This window comes from Trichechus manatus, unplaced genomic scaffold, assembly GCF_000243295.1.
Source record: "Trichechus manatus latirostris isolate Lorelei unplaced genomic scaffold, TriManLat1.0 scaffold00079, whole genome shotgun sequence".
NCBI classification, from domain to species: Eukaryota; Metazoa; Chordata; class Mammalia; order Sirenia; family Trichechidae; genus Trichechus; species Trichechus manatus.
The window spans coordinates 1,040,827-1,066,226 of NW_004444015.1; the positions used below are offsets into that span (position 1 = coordinate 1,040,827).

The 25,400-nt window shown below is 41.9% G+C and overlaps 1 protein-coding gene across 1 annotated transcript in view; it reads right to left on the reverse strand.

Annotated features, from left to right (window-relative positions):
• The window catches only part of AFF2 (ALF transcription elongation factor 2), a 543,144-nt gene extending 517,750 nt beyond the window's left edge, over window positions 1-25,394 (reverse strand). The window contains exon 1 of the mRNA XM_023735455.1: window positions 25,297-25,394. Coding sequence (XP_023591223.1) covers window positions 25,297-25,343 — 47 coding nt within the window. The 5' untranslated portion in view covers window positions 25,344-25,394. The remainder of the gene's footprint in view (window positions 1-25,296) is intronic.
• Between the last annotated feature and the right edge of the window lie 6 nt (window positions 25,395-25,400).

Sequence of the window (25,400 nt, forward strand, 5' to 3'; positions counted from 1 at the left end):
TGTTAAGGTAGGAATAATCTAGAAAATTCTACATGACTAAATATTAATGGAAATCAAGTATTCAGGGATCCTTTTTTAGCTCCTCTATATCTTTATTTATGAAAATGTTTTAAATTGGGGAAGGGGGTTGTGCTAGGAAAAGAACTCAACTCTGCAGCCAAATTCCTGAGTGAGACTAACACTTTAAAAATAATTTCCTTTGGGAATTTCATATGGTACATTTGGAAAGGCGAATTTTAATACTAAGTTCCTGGGGAAGTACTTATCTGAAAGGCAATGAAGAAATGAGAAGTAAACTGAACCATTAGCCTACAAAAATAGAATATTTTCTGGAAAGTGTAAAGTCATACAAACCCTTGTGGAACAGTATTTAGAATGGGCAAATTAAAAAATGGAAAGGCAAAAAAAAATCCATTACCTCTTCTTTTCTCTAGGGGCATGTATTTATTTTTACCCTCCCCCCTCACATTAAAAGACTAGGTTATAGACTGCAGGAGGGATGTAGCTGATTCCTAAACAAACCGCCTTACACAACACACACACACACATACACACACACAGACTTCCACAGAAGTTGCCCATCAGTACTGAAGTACTAGCAATAAGGTCAAATGGCAAGAAGCAGAGAATCCTCTGTGGTGTCCCAAACATTGAATTTGAATCACACAGCCCAATAGCTAAGAGCCACTTTGAAAATATAAGGGTGGGATGCCTTTACAAGTTAAAACACAGAAAAGAATTCTCTCTCCTTTGCCAGCCTCCTCATCCCTGCCCAAATGATTACTTTACCCTGAAGAGTATGTGATTTTTTTCTCAATCTGGGAAAACTGGGGCCAAGGATTTCTGAAGTGGTGGCAGTGCTGAAATATCTGCTATGAACCACACGAGAAAGAAAAGAAAAGCAGTTTTAATTCACTTTTAAACTTTCACGGTTTAAAATGTGCCAAGGAACAGAGACTAATATTTGAAGATTATTTCATGAACAGGCATTGCAAAAATTTTTTCGCATGAAATCAAACCAAGTAGGCCTAGACTTTGATCCTAATTTCAAAACACTTCTTATAAATGGTTGCTAACAGTTCTATCTGAGCTGCAAGAAAGCTATTTTCACTTGAACTACACAGTATATAATTGAAGTCAGAGTTGTAAATCACTCGGCCATCTGTCCCTAAGCTGTCACAAATCATATACGGAAGAGCATATGTATAATGAAAATAGACTGACAAACTTTCTAGAGTTGACATGCTTCTGAGTTAATTAATCCTCTGCCCCACACGTTTCCAAGATTTTGCAACAATATGTTTGATGAATCGGTTTAATTACATGAATGGGGTATGTGTGCATGTGTATGTTATAATGTCACAGCTACAAATCCAAAGGAAACTATGCAATTGACTTAACATTTTCACTTAAAAATGAAAAGAAATAATTTTAATCCCACACAGAACCTAGATGTATTGCCCTCATTTTGCTCATTTGGTTAGTAACGTTGAAAATAGATAGGTATTTACCTTAACAGTTACAATACCATCACACTTTCGTCTTAATGAAGATTTATATGCATAGACATCACCCTGCATTACACAAAGAGGCTGCAGAAGCAAGTGTTTCTGTCCCTGCAGTTGAATTTCAGTTTCAGGGATGCATTCTCAAGGATCTCACTGACACAAAATTTAGCCTCATGATTTCTCTGCGCCTCAGTTTATCCTTCTATTAGTGTGTGCATGCTTGTGTGTGTATGTGTGTGTCATCGTTCTTTGTAGTAATGTACTGGGATAATTTATAACAAATATGCGCCAGAAAGCTTATGCTGCAAGAAATGGAAATATAAATACTATAATATCAACAAGATAGTAATAGCTTAATAAAATAGGTTTGGTTGGTTTGTTGTTGTTGTTGCTTTTTGCAAAAACTGGGACAGGGCTAGTGATACATCTCCTGTCCAGCCTACGCCAGTTCAAATACACAACAATTATAAGTAATTGTACAATTGTATGAGCCCTGGAGGCGCAGTGGTTAAGAGCTCGGCTGCTAACCAAAAGGCCGGCAGTTTGAATCGCTGGCAATTTAGCCGCTTCTTGGAAACCCTATGGGGCAGTTCTACTCCGTCCTATAAGGGTCACTATGAGTTGGAATCAACTCGGCAGCAATGGATTTTTGGTTTTTTATAAGCAACTGTACCAGCAATTGTACAGTTTCTTTTGAAAGAGCGGATGTGCAGTTCAAGTTTAACTCCCACTCCACGTACCCCTAGAGCAGACAGTAAAATAGTGAATTTGAAACTGAACAGGTTCCTGCAGCGTGTTCCCCAGACAGGAAGGGACTGAAGTCTTCCTTCAAAGACTTTGTTTCTGTTGCGTTGTAGACAAAACGTATGTTTATTTCCAGAAAAACAGAGAGCATGTCCAAAAAGCCCAATCTCACTTCTTAACACAAAATGCATACTCAAATGCACATAATGTGACATTGTCCCCATCAACAGACAGACCGGTGATGACAGCTGATCATCCCACACCACACGAATGCAGTCACAAGCCCTGTCAACGGCCTCAGTATCAGCCCACAGAGTTAAATATAGCACCTGCAATCCTTGGAGAAGAAGTGAAGACTTGAGGTCCAAGAGGGGCAACCCATGTTTCCTCTTGTCATCGGGACAGGTGGCCAGCAACTAACAGCCACAGTTCGCCTATTTTGCATCCGAGCTTTTGCAGGGCACTTATAGTCAAAGAAAAATGGGGGAGACTGGAGGAGCCCAAAGCAAGCTGGAGCCCATGGAGCCCGTGAGACCAGATGTCAGTATAGGTGGGAAAGGCCCGGGCTCGCTGAGACCGTGGGACAAATGCTGGCACTCAGGCCGAGGTCTCATTTAAAGCACTCTGCTCAGCCCCTGTTTATTGCCCTGACTTGGCAACGGCAGGGACTCTGCAGAAAGCTGATTCAGTGGGGTGGGGGGGTGGGACTGAGCAGTGTTCCACTGCTGCAATGCTGTTCCCACCTCAGTGCAAGCGGGTCCCGGGCACAACTCATTTACTTTTCTTTTTCCTTGTTTACCCTGAATCCACATGCTCTCACGCTACGGAAATAAAAGCTTATGATCAGGTCAAATACGATCTGAAATATTCATGTGCAATTCCATGTAGCCCCAACTGAGAAGCTAGGTGGTGATTTAGCCCTTGGCTATCACATCAGGACAAAGCCAAGGACTGGTGTTACCTTTAAATACAGAAATCCCTGGATGCATATAAAAAGAAACAATTATGAAATATAATTTGGTTCTAATGCCTTCTTAAATGTTGAGATAGAAAATATTCTCTTTTTCATTGTACTTTAGATGAAGGTTTACAGAACAAACTAGCTTCTCATTAAACAATTAGTACACATATTATTTTATGACATTGGTTAACAACCCCATGACATGTCAGTACTCACCCTTCTTGACCTTGGGTTCCCCATTACCAGCTTTCCTATCCCCTCCTGCCTTCTCGTCCTTGCCCCTGGGTGGGTGTGCCCTTTTAGTCCCGTTTTGTTTTATACGCCTGTCTGATGTTTGGCTGAAGGGTGAACCTCGGGAGTGACTTCATGACTGAGCTAAAAGGGTGTCCAGGGGCCATACTCTTGGGGTTTCCCCAGTTTCTGTCAGGCCAGTAAATCTGGTCTTCTTTTGGGAGTTAGAATTTTGTTCTCCATAAAAAATGTATTCTTGATAACTAAAATGATCTCATACGAGAACTTTTTAGCAAGAGCAAGGCAAAATGCTTCCCCCCACCACCCCGCCCCAGGCTGTTGAACTATTGTGAGTTATACCTGAATTTACCTTAAGTTGGAATAATTACTAGAGGCTGTATTAGGTTTGTGACAACCAGCCCGTCCTCTACATTGTCACAGGGTATAGGTAGGAATGGTGACAGTGACATCATCTGAGGCTCTCCTGGGATCCACCTGGTGATCTCCTCACACATACAAAGGCCTGGGACCCTGAAGGCTTGCTTCACTCGTAAGCCAAACTCCTGCGCTGAAGAAGCAGATTTCGGGCAGCTTCTACTCAAAGTTCATCTTAAGTGCATAGGTCGCCCACTTGATAAATGACCGCACTGGCCCTGCCCATGTAGGCTGTCTTTATGCTCCTCTAAACTGTCTGACTTCCGCACAAAGACTTCTTCTCAGGGGCACTGTTTGGGTCATTATAGAATGCGGATGTCAGAGGGCTTTGTAATTGTAACCATAAACAAATTACTTCAGGAAAAAGGCCAGAGCCACCAGCAACAATCAAAAAGATTGGTTGAAACTGTTTCTGATTATTTCGTATCAGATTCTTTATTAGATAGGAAAAAGGAAAAAGTAACTGAAAGTGAAGTATTTAAAATTGAAAAAAAAAAAACTTTAATGTCTAAAGTAAAAGATACACTGTAGCTGAAGCACAGGCGTTATTTCCACTTTAAGACATTTTACTTCAGATGACAAATTAGGACAAATGTCTTTCTTCTATGAAGAGTTCAAGGAAAGTTCTGGCTAAGGGAAGTCAATTCTCCGTTCAGTTTAACGTATCTGGAAATCCATTATGTGCATCCAAAAGAGAGCTGACCCAATGTTAAGAAGAACCTGCCGAGTCCCTTAGCCCAGTGCAGAAATGTGGGAGCCGGGCCGCCACCTGGGGCTCCCTGGCACACAATGAAGAAGGAATTAAGAACCCAGCTTACGCCTGTTGGGAATTTCCATTTGTTCACTCTTGGCAAAATATGACTTACTCTTACTGGGAGCTCAAGTGGGGGACAGGGGACAGTTTTTAAAAATGCACAAAAGCTTCTTGAACATCAAATGGCTTTTACCAAACAACATTTCGATGAGTTAAGTGTAAATGAATCAGAAACATATGGACTGCATTTCCTTCGCAAAATTAAAGAGGGAAAAAGGGCTCAGGGCAATATATGTTTGCAGTTGTGCTGAATCTGAAGTGTTTGAAAATAGTTCTAGACAAGCGGCAGGCCCACAATGCAGTGGGGTGTGTCCATCCTAGACATTAAGGGATTTTTTTTATAAGTGTTTTAAACGTCAGATAGTTAAAGTCCCCTCTTTGAAGCATTTCAGATATAAGCTGGTACTATATGATTTTTTTTTTGTCTCTAAATACACAAGTGTTCAGGGCAGCTGGCATTGATTATTTCATTCGAAAAAGAAAAAGCATGCTTAAAATAAAAATAGTGGCATAATTTGTTTAGACGAAAACAACCCCAAGTCAGACTAAAAGAGTAAGAAAGGTTGTCTGCATGTGAGGTAGCGGGGGTATTGCGGTATATACCTTAAGGGTTCAAATTGCACAAATGCCTCGAATTTACAGTATCTATCTATCCGGAGCCCTGGTGGCACAGTGGTTAAGATCTTGGCTGCTAACCAAAACGGTCGGCCGTTCAAATCCACCAGGCAGCTGCTCCTTGGAAACCGTATGGGGCAGTTCTACTTTGTCCTATAGGGTCTCTATGAGTTGGAATCGACTCCACAGCAATGGGTTTTGTTTTTTAATTTATCTATCTATCTATCTATCTCTCTAATATTTATATATTTATAATATATGTTTACCTGTTTATATACTATAGTATATGTATATTCTATACATATGAGATCTATATCTATATATATCTTAGTATAGCCCAGGTCTAATGGCATTAACTGCTGCCATATACATACATATGTCCCCTAATTTGTGGGCAGAAGGCAAAGTTCAAAATTCCTCTCTGAATTTTTAAGCTCTCCTTTTTCTGTTTTTATTTGCTTGTAGTTTCTTCAGCTTTTGATTGTTCTCATGTCTACACAGGTGGGAGACATTTACTACAAACCAAACTGAACTAGAAATTGCTACAAGTGATTTCACTAAGGAGATGTTTGAAGATTCTAATAAGTATTCAGTGATGTTATGAACAAAGAATAAGATGCTTAGATTTCATTGTGAAAACAGAGACAGCGAGGAGATAAGAGGGAGATAAGTATACATTCTCCATTGTGAGAACGTTAATATCTCACTTCTGATCCGGAGACTAGTAAACCGACTTCTGTAACAAGCATGTCAATAACCCAATGGAGTAAGGTCCCTGCACTCAGTCAGGAATGCAAGAGTGAGGAGGTTTGGGAGAGCGGCAACTAGCTTTCACTGCCATTTATATAAGGTGCCATTAAAATGCCAATAGGAGGCCATAGTAATTAATAGGTTCCATGTGTTGAGCTTACAAATGAGCCAAAAGGTGAAAGAAGGCTACATACACATCAGTGATTCCCAATCCTTTTAATAGTATCTTCAGAGTTTGGACTTGTGTTGCCATTTTCATTGTTTGTTGTCTTTTATGTTGCAATAATCTTCTTCCTATTCTCTCCCGTCACAACTCAGGCAAAATATTATAAGTCATATATTTCTACAACTTAAAGTGATTTTGATGTGAACTGATTTGAGCATTCTTTTTTGGACGATTTCAAGTCTTGAGATCCACAGCCAATGGCCCATACTACTGCTTTTCTCCTGTGGGATTTTAAAGCACCATAAAAACTCAGCAGTTGATACAACCTCAAAGGTCATCTAGCTCAACTTTTATCTAACGCTAGAATCCCCTCTACAACAGTCCTCATATGGGTCGACCAGTCTTTGCTTAAACACAAGACACATACTCTTTTACCTTAAACTCTACGAGGCAACCTCCACTCAAATGGAAAGTGACCAACTACACACCATCCTTTCCTCTCCCCATCAAAGCTCGGTCATAAGAGGGGTCATTGCTCAGTGCAGAGCATAGAGGACACTGGTTTATAAAGGTCTCACCTGGCAGTCAGTGAATGACCCATGGTCATGTTTAACTTCTCTTGCAGGAGAGATAGACCACGCCAATGAAGCATTGCAAATATAACAGACCACTGACCAATTAAATACAATAAGCTTCTCAGCACAAAGGTTGTCATCTGTCACCCACACCAATAGTCGAGGTGACTTTCTGGAAAAAAAACAGCCGGCTCTGTTTGGTCTTATTAACAAAATCCATACTCCAATGCCAAGACCAGACCAAAGCAAAATGGCATCTGAAGTCTCCTAAATGGTCTGGACACACGCATACCCATAACTGTTCCAAGTCAACATCGGTCTCTAGTCTTGATTCTATACTGAATATTTATAAAAAGCATTTGGTAGCAAGAAACTCTTCATTTTAAGATGCCCCATTAATATCTGTGACAATGATGTGTGACAAATTCTTTTCTAATTTACTGTCCTTTTAGCAAAAAAAAAAATCTATATTATACAATCGGATTCAGGGGTTTACAATAATTCATTAATACTGCAGTACGGGAAATGGTTTGTTCACTACTGACTGAAAGGTTTCAGTAATCAACAACATGATGATGGAATGCAATGTCGCAGGGGCTAGATCTTGGCTTAAGATCCCTCCCCGCGCAACAGGTGGAAATAACGAGTAATAGACACTAAAAAAATTATTCAAGGCAGGATTGGGCCAGCCTAGTCTCTGGCAGCCACAAAGAAAGCCAGAAACCCTGTGCCAACATATGACTGATGACTCAAGCCGTTTCAGAAAAGTGTCTTTGGAAGTGATCTGCTGTGGCTCTGATCAATCCTCTTTCTCATGCTGATCTTCACGTAAAGCTCCAGCATGAATCAATCAAGGTAGCAGTACTGAAGTGTGGGCTGGGGTAAGATTGGGCAAAGGGTATCTTAAAGACTGCCATAATCCCTACAACCAGAAGGATCTTCAGATATGACCTTAGGCACCTTAGAGAAACATAGGACTTTTGCCTAACTTTCACCCTACTTTAAGCATTTAATAGTCGGACTCCAGGGGCCATTTATGCCATGGTACCCATGATATCCCCAGTGTCTGGGCCATGGTAGATGCCCACAATGGATTTGATGAGTGAATGAATGAAAGATGCCCATTCCCCTCTTCAGGAAACACAATTCTTAGGGTTTCACCCATCACAAAGCCAGAGGTTCAGCTGCCATCAATTTCCCACGCAGACTGCAAGGAGAGTGTGACTACTCCAGGGTGTAGAGTCAGAGTAGAGTGGTACTCATACCCAAGCTCCACCTTGCATTATGAAGCCATGGTCACAGATAGAAAGAGTCGCTTTTCACCACATCAACACACGGTATTTTTACGCAAATGACACATGCCTTCTATATTTATTTGCCAACCATGCCCTCCCCCACCGCAAGACATTTTCATAAGGGCCGCTATGAAACATCTCGAGACTTGTCTCTGAGGAGCAACATCACAGCGTAGTATTATAATGTTGGGGTTCAAATCCTAGCTCTGCTACAACCTACCAATGTGATCCTGAGTACGTGATTTTGCCTCTCTGGGCCTCAACTTCCCCAATCTTAACAATGGAAATAATAAACATGTCTACTACCTCATAAGGTTAATGGAAGGCTTAACAGAGCTCGTGTATGGAAAGTGCTTAAAAGAGTCCCTGATGTGCAGTAGCTGCTCAAGACATAGGGGCTATTGTCATCTGCCAAGCATATGTCAATATGGTAATTTCGAGAGAAATGTGCAGTTTCCTGGTTGGTATCAGGGCTCAACATTATTTGAATCCTTTTGGAAAAGTTACTGTTAAGTCTTTTGACACTTAGGAGTTCCCTTACTGTGGCAATTCAAGAAGAGGCTATCCAGAAGGGTTTTTCCTGAGGAAAGGGTTCTTGATTTGCGTCTCAACTCAGCTTCTCCTGAAGAAGTTTGTAAGGGGGATGGAGCCCTCTGAGCACAGCCACCTCCCACCTGCATATCTAGTCTCCCCAGGCCATTATCCATGTGCTGGGAAGGTTTTGCCCTGAGAAGTGAGAGGACACTGACCACAAGCGGGATCACAATTATTCTATGTGACCTCTTAGGGCAGAACTACTAACAACGGCTGGAAGCTCTAGAAAAGCCTCTTTTCTGCACACACCATGGAATTTGTATCAGAGTTGTCCAAACAGGAAGAAGTGATCTGCCTTTGAGAAATAGTTTATTCTTGTTTTTTGGGGGTAATCACTGGTGGGAAGACTGTGGAAGGGGCTTCAGCCTTAACAAGAAGTTGACCTAGTTCTGATTCCTTAAGGACCGTTCCAGGTCTGAGGCGGTAAAATTCTATGCAACGGCTGGGAGACGGATCGGGAGCAAATGTTGCAGAGAACCAGACGGAGCTTCTCCTCGCCTCTTTATGAGCACGCATTTTACGAGGATTGAGCCATATCTGCATTTATTATTTTGCCTGCACACCACTAAAATCAGCTAATATGGATTCATGAAAATTGATCATATTGCTTTTTACATTTTTACAGCTTTTACGATTTCTTACATTTCAGTTTTTAAATAGGAGATTATCATTACGAAAAAAGACGTGGCTCACGGAGAGCCTCAATTCTCCTCTTCACGTATAATAGAGAGATACAAAATCTCAGTAGTGAAGCTAAGAAGGTTTGATCATCCATTGTCTATTATGAAAATTCCGTCTTACCATTAAACACCGTAAATATAAACAAGAGTGGTTTAATTTGCCAACCACTAGAATTCTCAGTGTCTTTCCATCTAGTTGAAAATTAAGGTCTAATAATTCGACAATTTAAATTCAAGATGTAGCCTTGAATTTTTAAAATGGAAGGGTCATAAATCTACATTAGCCACAGCATTTTTAGACCTGAAATTTGGAACTCCTTGAAACAGCTTGCAAGATATTAAAGGCTGCTCTCTCCTGAATATGTTATTTCCTTTTCTTTTTTTTTTTTCCGTGAGGAAAACAGACCAATTCATCTACTATCCTTTCCAAACAAATTTAGGAGAAGTAAAATTTGCTTATTTTTCCTTAAAAAAATGTTTCACTTTATCCAGTCTCCGCAGTCATTGAGTGTAGGCTGCTCATTCACTACAGCATTCCAAACATTTCTCTCAGAATAGGCACAAATGATCTTTAGGAGACATGAGTTAAATGATGCCCACACATCCTATAATGGAAGGCTCAAACTCACAACTGAGGTTGTGGATCAATTCCACACTTTCACAGCCTGTGGGGAATAAAAGAAAAGATGAAACATAAGAAAACACCTGGAAAAACAGCCCTAACTTTGACATTGCACTTTTCCATACTTTTTGTCTCTGTCTATTCAACTCTTCATTACTGGTATTCACATCTCTGTGGTTTTGTGCGCTTTGCTATTGTTGAATGAATGTGTATCAACCAAAAATAAAAATTAAAAAAAAAAATGAAAGTCACAGTAACCTCAAGGACCCAGGCCATTCCTGTGAAGTCATACAGCCATGTTCATTCGGTATATCTTCCTCTTTCTAATGCCTGCGACCAGCAACAAGAAATACATTAATTAAAGCTCAATGAAGATTTATGAGCGGGCCCACTTCCCGACTTCTGCCCCTGAAGCTGGGTGGGGGCAGCTTAACTAAAACATCTCTGAGAAATGCCATGAGCCATGAAGTCTCCGACCTGCATATCATTTATGATACTCCTGGGCAGAAGCCCTGCCTAAGAACACCGAGGCCCAGCACCCCATAAGGTTCTCATTACAAACAGGAATGTGCCATGCCAGATACATTGGGGGTTGTCAAGCTTTGCAAACTCCTCCCTCCCCAAACTCATAAATTTCACCAAATATATTACTTTTCCTTGAGTTTTTATGATTATGTTCAATTTAAAGAAACGTACCCCATACTTCATCATCTACCTCAGTTTTTAAGAGTTGTTTGATGTCCAAGAAGTTCTGTAAACTTTCTACTTATCGTGTTTTTTACATCTTACAAATATAAACCCACATATTGCCAGCCAGTCATGAATTGAAAACCTCCTCCCTCCTTCTAATTTTGGTATGCAATTGCAGGCCTAACGGATTTCAAAGTTTTTCAGTTGGGCAAACACCCCCTTCCATTCTCCATGAAGGCAATGAACTTAACAAAAGAGAGAAATAACACTGATCAGAGTATAAAAGTTAGTCAGGTCTTGGCACTGAAATTGCATTTGGTGTAAGTGAGTGACGCAAATGGTTAAGCACTCAACTACCATTCGAAAGGTTGGTGGTTTGAACCCACCCAGAGGCTTCTCGGAAGAAAGGCCTGGCGATCTGCTTTCAAAAGGTCACAGCCTTGACAACCCTATGGAGAGCAGTTACACTCTGACACACATGGGGCTGCCATGAGTCAAAAATCAACTCTATGGTAACTGATTTGGTGTGGTTTGGTGACATTGTAAGGCTCAGAGAGATGTAACTCCTCTGGAGCAGCTACTATAGGAAAAGACCCCTCCCCCACACACACACACCCGGGCCAAGGGTGAGGGCATGAGTAGAGATGGTGGGCTGGAGTGGGCACCTAGGCAAAGTTTGGTGATTCCCCACATTTTAACTTGTTTTAGTGAATTTTGGTAATTGTAGTATTGTTCAACTAAATGTATTTTATAATAATCCATATTCAAGGCTTGAAAACTTACCTAATCCCAAAAATGAAATCTTTCAGTTAATCATATATTGACAGTAACAATGTCTTTAAACCCTTCAGGCAGCCTCACTATAGACTTGGAAGTTCTCAATACTCCACCTGAACCAGAGAGTCTTCCTTACACACCCATAGAAACCCAGAGGCAGGTAAAGGGCTGTATGGACGAGTCTCATCTCCTGAGATAACGAAACAGGAGATGTGAAGACCCCACTCTACCCACAAGCACTTAGGATAGGACTAAACCACGAAGGCAGATGTAATCATTTACTAAACCAGATAAGGAGAAGCAGACAAAAAAAAAAAATCACAACTTTATTCAATGTGCCATTTATCCCTGGTGACTAATGCTTTATTTGTATGAAGTTAAAATTGAGCTTTGAGAAACTATGAAATAAATCAAAGGCCCTACTTTATGTAATCTTGACAGATCCCATTAAGATTCTACTCTGCATAGCTGTTGGTTACAATCATTGACCAGTATCCTTAGAAATTAATCAACTGAGGTAATGCTAGCTCGCCTGTCATCATTTGCTACTAATCTACATTTAGAATTCACTTTAAACTTTTCAAGCCTTTGGATAGGTTTATCAGATTTCTATGTTTTGCACAAGATACATGACTGACTGCAATTGTTTACAAAAGCCTGTGCAACAGAAGTGCATCATTTTATTGTAATTTCTGGGTAAGATGTTCATCAGAATCCAGCGATAATGGTCTTCGTCATTCTTGATGGGAACTTCTACCCCCTGCAGTCTGAATACACGTGCACCGTTGAAGTTTAAACTATTATGGAATTCAAAGCCAAGTGATCTAAATGTCAAATTGTATGAAAAGGAATATAGTGAATAATTAATAGATTTTTTAAAAAAGGTCCATTGTGGTTCTTGGGTTTCTCCTGGATCTTTAATTAATACTCAGATACGTGTCATTTCTGATTATGAGACCTAATTTATTAAAGACTCCTAAGTACCTACTATCTCTCCTACCTGTTGCCATAAGTCGATTCTGACTCATACAGACCCTACAGGACAGAGCAGAACTGCCCCATCGGGTTTCCAAGGCTGTAAATCTTCAAGGAAGCAGACGGCCACATCTTGCTCCCAAGGAGGGGAACTGGTGACTTTTCGGTTAGCAGCCAAGCACTTAACCACTGAACCACCAGGGCTCCTCCCTTTTCTCCTAGTATTATGTTAACATCTGGCTAATTTAACCGAGTGTTTTATCTCCACTTAAATGTCCTAGATTTCTCCATCACTTTTTCTTTCTAACATCGTGACCTGCATCATGTCACCTTTAATTTTGCGCTGCCAAACGATAAAAGAAAGCTTAGGGTTTTTTTGTTTTATGTTTTTGTTTTTCAAGATGATTTTTAATACCTGGATGTTTCCCAGCAACCTCTATTACCAGTTGATTTCCAAATCCCAGGACTCTGCAGTGGGACAAGCACAGGCTTTGGAACCAGCAGACTCAAGTTCGAATCAGGTCCCTGACATTTACGAATTGCGTGACCTTGGGGAAGCTACTACACCTCTTTGATACTCAGCTTTCTTGTCTGTAAAATGGGGGTACAAACATCTATCTCTTAGGGTTGTTGTTCAATGAGGTGATGTGTGTAAATCATATGTTCTAATGCCCAGCAAATGCCAGTTATCCTACCCCTACTCACGAACCACCTTTCAGAGTTCTCAAAAATCAACACATACGGAAACTTTTCTGCACATCTTTGGGATGAAATAATAAGCTGAATCCTCCAGAGACATAAATAGAAAATGTGTTCAGCCCAAAAATACATGTTAGGAAAACCCAAATCCTAGGTTAGCCTCCAAAGCAGGAACTATTAAAAAAAAAAAATTGGCTCTGAGGAGACAATGCTATAAAAGTGTAAAAGCATCTGGCTCCAAGGACCAAAAAGACAATGCTGTAAAAGTGCAGAGGAAAATACTCAGCCAATGTGGAAAGCATGTTCTCCCCCCACCTACACTCTAAGTGACGGTAACAAGGTAAGACCATTTTTTAAAAGCCTGCAGAATTACCCTTACTGCATTACTGTAGATAAACCCATTTGCTGTCGAGTCAATTCTGACTCATAGTGATCCTATAGGACACAGCAGAACTGCCTCATAGGGTTTGCCAAGGAGTGGCTGGTGGATTCAAACTGCAGACCTTTTGGTTAGCAGCCATAGCTCTTAACCACTGTGCCACCAGGGCTCCATTGTTGTAGATACATTTTGCAAAAAGAAAATGCTGGATATAAAAATCTAAAACCACAAATCAGATCAAGTTAGGGCTGTTGAGGAGAGATTACTTACATCAACAAAGAATTCACCACAGGATTCCCGGCAAGTCAGATGCATGTATGGAACATTTAATTTATAAAATTGTAATAACTATGCTTTTTCAGGAAAATATCTGTTGACTGCAAGACGACACACCAACCTCTACCTACCTGTCTTACCATTCCGATTTTAGTCCTTCTCTGAGACCTCATTCTTGCACCTCTGAGCTACCACCTCACAAATTTGGTAACGTAAAGCGTTAAGCAGGTTATTGTATATTAATTCATCTATTTATCCCTTTCCTGACCAGTGGGACATACGGTATCCTAACCACTTGTATGCCTCTGGAGTTCTTTGTGATGGTGGTAGCCCAATTTTAACATGTTTAGCCTCAACGTGGGAGCCTTTTGAAATGTGTGAAACTCAAGAACCCTGAGTTGGAGCCTCATTTTTGTGTAGGTTGAGCATTGTCTCAGGTGACGCCTCTTAGATGTGTGAATTTTCTAAACTTTTGACAGGTTTGCCTTTATTTCTGTGAGATAAGCCTCCTCACTATTTTCCCAGTTACTATGTTCTTGTGAGAATGTATTCATCACAAGAATAAGCTATTGCCAGTCTTCATTCAGTCATAGTGGCCATTTTCTCCTTTATGCCATTCCTTGTATCTAGGTGTTACTGGCTCCCTCCTTTTCTAGCTTCTGAACAGTAAATAATGCTTTTCCAATAAGGAATAATGCACTGCAGTGGTACTTTTCAAGAAACGTGAACTCCTATAAGTTATTCTTAATCTTGCATTCAATCTTAGGGCCCAATCATTGCTTCCACATGCAGCAGGTGGAATGCACCACTGTGAGCGGTTCTGCAGTGTTCCAAGGCAGCTGTTTCTGCTTCTTAGCTGTTAGTACTGCTTTTGCTCTGAAGAATACACAGTAGTGGTAATTTTCTTGAGATTCAATTTTCTTTAGTTTTATTTATTTGGCCTGGCATTACTGCTTTTGCTGTAATGAAGAATGCATTGCGGTGGTAACTTCCCCGAGATAAAAAATCTCTTGGCTTTATTTATTTAGGCTGTAAGTACTGTTTTTGCAGTAAGGAAGAATGCATTGTACCATGCTGTGAACAGTTTCATGAAAAATAATTAAAAAGGCTAAAAAGAAGGAGACTAGAATAAAACGTATGCGCAGTCATTGCCAGGTGCCTTCATGTTTTAGCTCACGTTTTGCAGATAATTCAAGAAATAAAATTTTAAAAAATAAATGATTTTATCATTGACTCAGATTGGCAGGATTTACGACGTCCAGGGTCCCATGGGACACATGTGATCCTAGATAATCAGTATCGAAATCCATAAATCATAACAAAAATTCTGAATTGGTACTTTAATCAGCATGCTTTCCATTAGTGAAAATACATGGTATCAACAAAAAATTCAAAGGAGAACATAATTGAGTCTTGAAAGGCTTATTCAACAAAAAGTTATTGAGTACCTACTGTGTGCCAGGCACTGTTCCAACTACTGGGGACGCAGCAGTGAATAAACCCAACAAAAATCTCCACCCTCATGAGTTCCCTTTCCTGTCAAGTGTGAATTAAGTCCAAGCTGACAGATGATGCTCCTTGCTCCCCAGCACAGAATCTGGTGCGTACACGAGAAGAGACATGGAAGTGCGTATCTCTTGTTGGAACAGACATCTAGTTAGTTACACATCATAATTCGTTATGAACTTAAACCCAATGATTGTTTAGAAATATGAATGATGTGTGGCAAAAGCCTCAGCCCATTGCATGCAGGGCTAGCCACTGTCATGGCATCTATCCCAGGGTATTTCTTCCCCAGGGGGAAGGAAAGCTTGTGACCTTGGATAATTGCTGAACCACTCTGTTCCAGTGTCCTCTTCTGTAAAGTAAGGAAATCAGGTAATACAAACAGGAGTCTGTCACATAGGAAATGTTAGCTTTAATTATTCTTTTTACTATTATTATCATTACTATTAGTATTATGTTTTCTTACCTAGAGTGAACACTTTGAAGGCCTAACATAGTGCCAGAGTCAATGAACGAATGATGCTTTACTCTGAATTGGCTGCATTAGGTTCTGTTGTGAATAGAATAGTGTCCTCCAAAAAGATACGGTGAAGTTTAACCCCTGGCACTTGTGAACATGACCTTGTTTGGAAAGAGGGTCTTTGAAGATGTTATCAGTTCACATGAAGTCATACTCAAGTAGGGTGGGCCCTAATCCCATCTGAGTGGGGTCCTATAAAAGAGGAGAAGAAACAAACACAGAGGCAGACAGAGGGAAGAGGGCCATGTGAACAGGCATCTACAACCCAAGGAATGCCTAGGGCTACCAGTAATTGGGAGAGACAAGGAAGGATCTTCCCCTAGAGTCTTCAGAGAGAACTTGAACTTGCTGACACCCTGAATTTGGACTCCTAGCCTCCAGAACTGTGAGAGAATGAATTTTTCATCTTATAAGGCACCCACTTCGTGGTATTTTGTTACAGCAGCCCTGGAAACCAAGAGAGGCTCTTGGTCTGGCCAGGCACTATACAGAAATAAAAACAAATTCTCATCCCTTAATACAACTCAGGCACATGTAGGAGACAGAGAAGCAGGGAAGTATGATCAAGCCCAGGTAGAAGTCTGCTCAGGGCAGTATGGGAGCCCAGCTGAGCAGGGGTATGTGTATTTGGAGAGCAAGGGAGGTGGGAAGATTGCAGCTAGAGGCTTCCTTGAGGTAGAGCTGAGATTTAAAGGATGAGATAACCAGACAAAGAATTATTTGGTGACCACAATAATCACAAACGCAGATGTGAACACCAGTCAGATGGTACCATATCCACACTAAATTTTTAGAGGAAAAAATATAGCAGGTAAAATATTGGTACACACTTTCCAAACAAAAGAGTTATTTTTTGTAAGAGGAGAAATAACAAAAGGAACAATATATTTGAGTATATCTCAAGAGCTACAGTATATGCATCTTTTGAAAAATACCTATTTTGCTAGCAATTGCACCAATTTACAAACATTTGTTTCAATTGTTTCAGGGAAACCAATTTTCATTTGGTATTTCTTTGTAGAATGTTCGCATAAATATTTCTGTAGCTCAAAATACTTGACAAGAGTTCTGTAGTTGTCCCTCAGCAAATGTTGGTCAGCTTTAATGAGAATACTCCATTCGCAAAGCAAAACATGGCTTTGGCAAGTATCATGATCATGAGCCACTGTCAAACCAGGTAACTCAGGGTCCAAAATCAATTGCTCAGTATTGAATGGTGGATGCTCCTGGTCTTCTAAACAAACCAAATTTCTGGCCTTCCCCCTCACTCTGGACCATGCTAATGGCACTAAAAGAGTTTCATGGACATCGATGGCGATTTTTCTGCCCACTCTAGCCCTCATTCTCTCTCACTCCCAGAATTCCTACTGTACTTCCATCCATGTCACACTATTTCCCCAAATCTAGTCCTACATTCCAGTGTCAAGTTCTTGAGGTCGGAGGTCATCTTTAACATTCCTTTCACCTCCCCCTTAAAGGGATAGACTAGCAAAATACTGGGCAGAGAGTAAACCACACCCAAAACCAAACCCATTCCCTTCATAGCAACCCCATGTGTTTCAGAGCAGAACTGCTCCATAGGGTTTTCTTGGCTGCAGTCTTTACAGAAGCAGATCACCAGGTCTTTCTTCTGAGGAGCTTAACTGTTTGCACCATGAGGAGACCTCGGGCACAGAGGAGGAATGCAATAAAAACACTTCTTCATAGAGTTGACAAACACTGAGCTAGAAATCCAGGCACAAAGGTTCCATATCCAGCTTTGTCACGTATTAACTGTATGTCCTGGGCAAGTCATTTTCCCATCCTGGGCCTCGATTTCCTCATCTGTACAATACGGGCTTGGACCAGATGATAGCCAAGCATTTTGCCAGCAAATAAATAATGGCTCATTGATGAGCCCTCTTCATGATTCTGTGGCACTTCATGAAAACATCCACCACCCTTGCATTTAATTCAGTTACTGTGGCTGTGCCGACCTGGCAGGAGAACAATCAGTCCCTTTAGAAAATTAATTTATTAAAAAAAAAAAAAAAACAACTACAAATTAGTTGACTGACATCCTGGAGGGGGAAGGAAAGCCTATGTGATTGAATTTTTCATTGTTCAACAGGTAGTGAGCTTGTCATGTACATATTGCCACAGACTGGAAGTTAAACTGACCTCATGACACATTCTGTCTGCCTGGTTGGTTTGATCAAACTGTACTGGAGACCCAAAGGACCCAGAAGACATCAGACTCCTGGAAAAATTCTCCTTCCAATGATTGTGAAGGCTGAGACTGTAATTTCAGCACCATTACAAAGTAAGTATTTTGTTATTTTTATTTTATTAATATAAAAATAAGCCATGCCAATGTTATTCCCATTGCCTACAAAACACAAAATTCTGACTCCGGGCGTATACTTTAATAAAGGTCACCAAGAGAACCAGTATCTGTTTCTGAAGATGGTAGGACAATGCTGAGAACTGTTACTTGGAAATCTGACAAAAGAAACCATTCTTCATAGGATGGAAGTAATGTGTTTTTTTCTTTTATTTTTTTTTTCCAGCAAAAGGAACACTGAAAAAATAATCAGAGGAGTGATTTTGAGTTTGTAATGAAAACACAACCTGTTTCCTTTGCTTATTTCCCAATTTGTGACTTTTATACCTTTATAGACCAGCACATGTCTATTGAAGAACCAAATCAAAGATTACTTTAAATCACTAGCTGATTTGCTATTTCAAACGATTCGAAATGTACAGGTATATAAAAAAATAACATTCCATAAACCAGGCAATCCATAATCAAAATCAGATTCTAGCTGTAGAGCTATTGTCAGCTCTGCTTAAATCATGCCATTTTATTTAAGCTCTCAGATAATTTTTCTCAGCTCAGCAGGTAGGTAGATGTTAGCAGCTAAGGTCATCGAAAAGATTTACTTTAAAATAAATTCAACAATTCAGGGCATCACTCTCTTCACGGTGTAAAGTGTGCCTTGCTTCGAACATGCATATAAAATTTCATTAAAGTGCAACATAAAAGTTTTACATTAGAGGAACCCAGTGCTGGACCTTTGTTTAACAGTCATGAGAATTTATGGTGTGGATCTGCTACAGTTAAGTAGAAAAACAGCCTTCTCGTGATGAAATACAAGTCATAAAGGCTGAAACCCAAGGAAAGCTGGAGGAATCCCAACCCTCCGACCACTCAATCCTTCTTCCGATTTTTGTCACACATTCTTCTTTAATGTTCTCCGTCCAGACTGAGACCCAATCCCAGTCCGTTGACTCCTGTGCCCCTGTGCCCCGAAAGTTATTCTTTCCTGTTAGCCTTTTTTCCGTTCTGCACACATCTTAGACATTCTCTTTTCTAAATCACACCATTAACATGGGTCCTAATTTTGCCTTTTCCTGTTAAGCCTCTTTAACCAGTCTTTTATCTCATTATTTTCTGCAGAAGAGATCAGATGAACTAAGAGACTTGAAAAGAATTAAAACACTATCAGACAAGCAGAGGGCCAGTATTATCACCAGGATTTACTAAGCAACTCTCTTTGAAAGGTACATGCATTTGCACGGAACAGTCTTTGAGCTGAGTGTAGCTTGAACATCAAGCAACAGATACTTGTTGAGCATGTGCGATGGGGAAGGCATGGTGCTAGGTGGTGTGAGAAGGCGATGCACCATTCTCGAGGAAGCAATGTGCAGATTTAAACATAAGCGACTTAACGCAACAGTGGTGAAGCAATGAAAAGCGCGACAAACAAGAACCCAGGATCATCCACTTACTATGCTAACTTACACAAGTCACTTAATCTTTCTGAACCCAGCTTTCTCATCTACAAAATAGAGCTAATAATGCCAGTCCTGGCAACGCCCATCCCCCCAGCACTGTTGTGAGGATCGAACCAAATAATAGATATGGTGAACTACAAAGCTTTGGAAAGAAATGTCCTCTACCTCCTATACCTAGCTCTGAGGCTCTGAATCAACCAGACAGATATACTCTGGTCTTCTTGATGTTCAAGCATCACACTTTCAAAAATAAGGGAAACCAATTTCAATGGATAGTTTTCAAGGACTTGAGTTTTGCTTCTTTTTACATACAATTTGCCATGCACACATTTCCATCGAAGAGGCATCCACAGAAGAAGGGCTAAGAGATTGCATCAGTACATGCAGTGGTGTTTGTTTGTAATTAAAAGGAAAAACAAGTTCCATGGCTGGTCAATTACATGGCAATTCCACAGATAATTTGTACACAAGTATGATATACATAATCCAATTCACTTGGTCGAGTAAGAACTAAGGTCTTGGGCCCGCATGGCAACAATAAATAATAGGCAATGAGGTTTTGTGGGCAGGCACGTGGTTGGCGGTTGGGAGATGTGCACTTTTTACCTGGCTCGCCCAGGAGCAGGGCTTAGGTGGGTCACACAACCTCTAGGATGGAGTTTCCTCATCTTTAAAATGGGAGGAACACCTGCGCTTTCCAACTGACAAGGATCAAATGAGATGACATATGGGAAAGCCTTCTGCATGCGGGAAGGCCTGGGCCGGGATGTCAGTTGTTAATGACACAGGCTCTGGGGCCAGCTCCAGCAAGGCCGAAGCCCAGGTTGCCTCACTGAGTAGCTGTGTGATTTTGTTACTTCCTCTGTAAAAGAGGGATCAGAACCGTTCCTCTCTAATGAAGTCATTGGAAGGATTAAGGGAGATTGAGTATTGAAAGCATTTAGTCCATAGCTTGAGGCACAGAGCAAATACTCACATAATAGTGGTAATGATGATGGTGATTTCTACCTATAGATGAAACACACACACACACGCACGCACACGCACAGAGACAGAGAGAGAGAAAAGCTTTCTCTAAGTTGTGGTGTTGACTTCTTTAATCAGCCATATGCTGTTTTCCGTGGATCAGCAAACAGAAGTTTTTAAAACATTTTTTTTTTCTTGATCTCACAGCAATCACAAAAAGAAAGACAAAATTAAAAGCAAAAAATGGAGCCACTGGACCAACTGTTTTGTCTACAGGACAGACTAATCGAGTATAGGACGGTTTCCCTCTTTGAGGTATGACCTACAGCTAAAAGCTCCTAGGACTCCAGCTTCTAGATTGTTCCACAGATGGCCATTTTATTGAACTTTTATGCTTCTGAAATAATACTAAACATGTGCAAATTCTGCATGTATGAAGTAGTCTTAGCTAAGAATAAATGGGCATAAAAAAAGGTTCAGCACATTAAAGCTATTTCTATTCAACAATAATTAGCATGTTTAAATACAATATAATTTTTATCCATCTACAAAATGCTTAAATGTTTGGAATCTTATTTATGTCTATAATGACAGATTCATTTTTGAGGCAGTCATTTTCAATCTTGATTTGTATATTTTAAAGTTGTTAAATGCTTGACTGAATCATTAGCAAAACAATTCATGTATCATTAAACTGATTTCTAACATGAGATAATTTTCTTCCCAATAGATGAGCTTTTTAAGATGTACTGTGATAGCCTGCATTCTTTGGGGGGCTTTGGGGAGGAGTTTAGAGGAGAGCTTATCACTAGCTAATTTCACCACCACCTTAAATCTCTCCTCCCTGTACATTCCCTTAAGAAACTCACCCCAAGATGGTTTGCTGAATGAATGCTCTAACACACTGGAGAATGCCTATAGTACTAGCAAAGAAGCCAGACCAGAGATGGCCCTCCTTCTAAGGATGACAAACAGGGAGAAGGGAAAAGATAAATGGATGGAGCTAGAGAAGGAGAAACCCTGGGAAGCTGCGGGCCCTCGCCAAAATGGGATGCGCTCCCCTTTGGACTCCCCCTCGGACCTAGCAGCCCCAGGGTGGCCAAGGTCGCCTTGCCTCTCCCTCCCACACCTTCCCATCCATAAACAGTGGGGTCCAAGCTTCCGGAGGATTGCAGCTAACAAGGTCTCCGCAGACCTGAGAGCGCAGGCAGCAGGGGGCGGCGGGGCTGCTGCAGTGCGTGGGAAACACTTCACTTTTGTCTGGAAAGCAGGCCTCCCCGGCCCCCCAAGGTCGAGGAAAACTGTGGAAAGTGGGGGCTGCTGGGGCAGGCCCCGGGGACTGCCTGCAGCCGCCCAGGAGAAGCCTGGCTGGCACATGGCCCCCTCTCAGCCTCGACAGCCCCACATGGACCTTTGAACTTTCTATTTATATAACGGTTTAGCGAGTTGAAGTCTCTTCCTGTATAACTGCCCGTTTGCAATCTCGCCTCTAATTAGGCTACTTGCGAGACAGCACATAAAAACTACAAACCATGGATGCCGGCCTTCGCGGCACTACAGTTTGCACTGGGCTTTTTCACATTCGCATTTGCCTATCATTGGCGGTGTTCCCTTCATTTTATTTTTTTTGAAGAACGTGTCCGTTTCTGTATTGTCTCTGTCCTTCGATCTTTAATAACAAAAAGATGATGAGCACATCCCCTCACAGCACCTGTCACAGAGCAGTTCCTCATCAATACTGGCAGGGGGTGCTTGCTAGACTGAATGGCTGCACACCTTGGCGGCCCCCGGAATTTGTTTGTATTCCCCCCGGGCATCCCCACTGCTGGTAAACAAGTTCAAATCTAGCCACTTACTTGATCTCTAGACACCTCTCGAGTTCATTGCCTTGCTTATCACAGGCAAGCTAGGGAATGATTCAAAACATGAAGTCTGATTTTGTTTTCATGATCTGTCTCTTTTGTAAGAGCAAGTGGTGTCTTGGTGCACACAGACATCTGTGCCTTCCTTCTCTGTCACAGAATGGTTCATATTAAATTCAAACTCAGGTGAGCATTGCTCAATTCAGCCAGGAATCTTAAAGAACTTGAGCTTTGGTCCTTTAATGGCGTCCAGAACGTGACCCATGAAGATATTCTGGCAGTTTGTGGCAGATTGTTCTGTTAGGCATGCAAGCCCCCCACCCCTGCCCCACCATGCCCCGCGTATACATGCACGCTGCGTCGTCTATACCTCATACTCTTCCGCGTGCATTCATCTGTGTGTGTTTATAAATGGGCACACGCTTTTTGTTTACTATAGTCAAGTGTTTGCAAATAACACATATGCCTGCGTGGGGAAAGGCTTTATTCATCATGTCTAGGAAAATGAGTTTGTTTTTAAGCTGCCCTCATCCACTGATTGTTAGACAGCTCAGGCTGCAGTGGCGATAGCTCATAGCTTTCTGCTCCACAAGTGAATGTTAAGAACAGTCCACTGTAAATGAGATCCTTAACTTGGCTGGTGCCTTTTCCTCCCTGGGAGGGAGAGGGTACCATCACTCTAAGCAGCTACTCCCAAGGAGAGGAAAGCAACACGTCACGAACATGAAACTGGCATGCTCTGGATGTGCAAAGAGACTTTGGAAAGGTACCGACTTCTATTCCAGACAATGTCAAGTATTTTAGTTCATCTGCTAATGTCATATTTATGTTCCTTTCCTCTGTGGGGGTGTATAAAACACAGAAGCACAACTGCATTACAAATGTTTATCAACACAGATGTATAAGGAAGCTTGCCCATCACAATCAAACAGTAAGAAGGAGAAATTGTCCTGGAGCACGTGCACGGAGGGAAAAGGCAAGCTTCTTTATGCAGACGTGTTATACTAATTTATCTTTATTCACATAATAGTCACGGAGTATCCAGGTCTGTATGCTTCTTCATTGATGAGGCATAGCTAGGGAACTGGGGGGGGAGGGGGAAGGTTTGCCTTTTCCTTTAAAAAAAAAAAAAAAAGATTGCCTCTAAAAGGGGGGTGGTGGTGCATCTTTGTGAAAAAAGAAATTAACCCTAAAACCGAGCCTCTGTAAATATGCAGCTACACATGCCTAATATTAACTGAAATTAAAATAATGCAATAAACATGCTTTTTAAAAACCGAGTACCTTGTACATGTTTAACACTTGAACTACACGCAGGAAATCAGTTATAACAATGTATGTTATTAATGATGTTACCCACATCATACATTAGGAAAATTATATGCAAATCGTAATGCTGTGGTTATCAGTTGCCCGCAAAATAAATTAGAGCAGCAGAGTAAAGGCTATGTGCAAGAGCATAATATTTAATTGAACAGTAATTTCATTGTAATTGTTACTTTTAAATAACAACATTGTGTTTTTTTTTTTAAATGTTATGTTTTTCTGCAGAGCTGATAAAACCCTGCATGAGATCAAAAACGTCCAGATTAATATTGATACATGGTAATTTGTGGTTTCAAGGATTTACCCGGAATGCCTGTAAAATAAAATGTATTCAAGTTCTGATTATCTTGGATTTGCAGCTAAAGGAGTCATGATTGGCATAATGAAGCTATTGGTTAAGCGTATGACCCTTTTTAAAAGAAGGAACTTGCCTAAAATATCAGATCAACAAAGGAAATCCTTGTAAAAATATACAGCATTCATAGGCAACGGCCGCTAGTAGTTCAACATTGCAAAAGATTTCGCACTGTTGGTCAGTGCTATAGATTATCTTAACGACGTTTAAAAAGACACTAACCGACAGTGCAATTCTAAGTCGCCACCGCCGCGCCATCCCTGCATCTAATTCCTTCGGCGGTGGGAAATATTGATACGTTAAAAGGTTATGACAAATAAACAATTGCAACGTTTGTAGTAGAAGGTGAAGTTTTTTCAAAGTTAATAGATATGTATACCAGTATTTATGCACGCGCGCGCGCACAGCACGCCGAGAGTAACAACTTTCCTGCTTCCCAGTCACCTCTGCACCATCTTTCAAACATCGCTCAGCGACAAGTTCATGGTATTTTTGCAGGAGCTGACTAAACCTTTGCATCCAGGATGCGTGGTCCTGACACAATCCTACGGCTGCCTCCCAATGGGAGAGGACAGGGGTCCAGCCAGGAATTCAATGTGTCTTTACGTCGGACGGCCGACTTCGGGGGGCCAACTTCAAACATCCTCCGCCTGGCAAGGCGAGCGCCGAGCTCGGCCGGAGCCGGATCCCCGCGCGGTGGCCCCCGAGCCGCGCCGCGCGCCCGAGTGGGGACACTTGGGCTGAGCCGGTAGAGGGAAGGTGCGCGCCGCGCGTCGCGGGGATGGAGGTGGCGGCGGAAGGGTGGGGGACCGGTGGTGGCGGAAGGGTGGGCGACCAGAGCCAGCGGGGGACCCGCATGTCCGTCCTCGCTGCCTGGGCCCCGGGAAAGTTGGGGCCCCGGGGGCGGGCAGCCTCAGGGCGCAGCTCGGGAAGCACCCCGGGCCCGGTCGGGCGGCTTGGAATGCCATTCGGGCAAAACGCAACTATCTGGACTCGGAGGGGCAGCGACGCTCCCGGGACCCGCGCCCTCCCTCCCCGCGCCGGCCCCGACGGAGGGTCTCTGCGGCCGAGCCCAGGTGGCCTGGCGCGAGCGGAAGGGCGTCCCGGCGCCCCCCGACAGCCCGGTCCGCGTAACAAAGGCGGCCAGCCCGAGCCCGCCGGGGAGCGCGGCGCCCGGGAATGCACAAATCCCACCTACCACTGCTGCTCCAAGTCCCAGTCCCGGAAAAAGTCGAATAGATCCATCGCGGCGGTGCGGCGTGCCCGGCGCAGCGGCGGCGCGACTCCGGCTCCGGCCCTCCC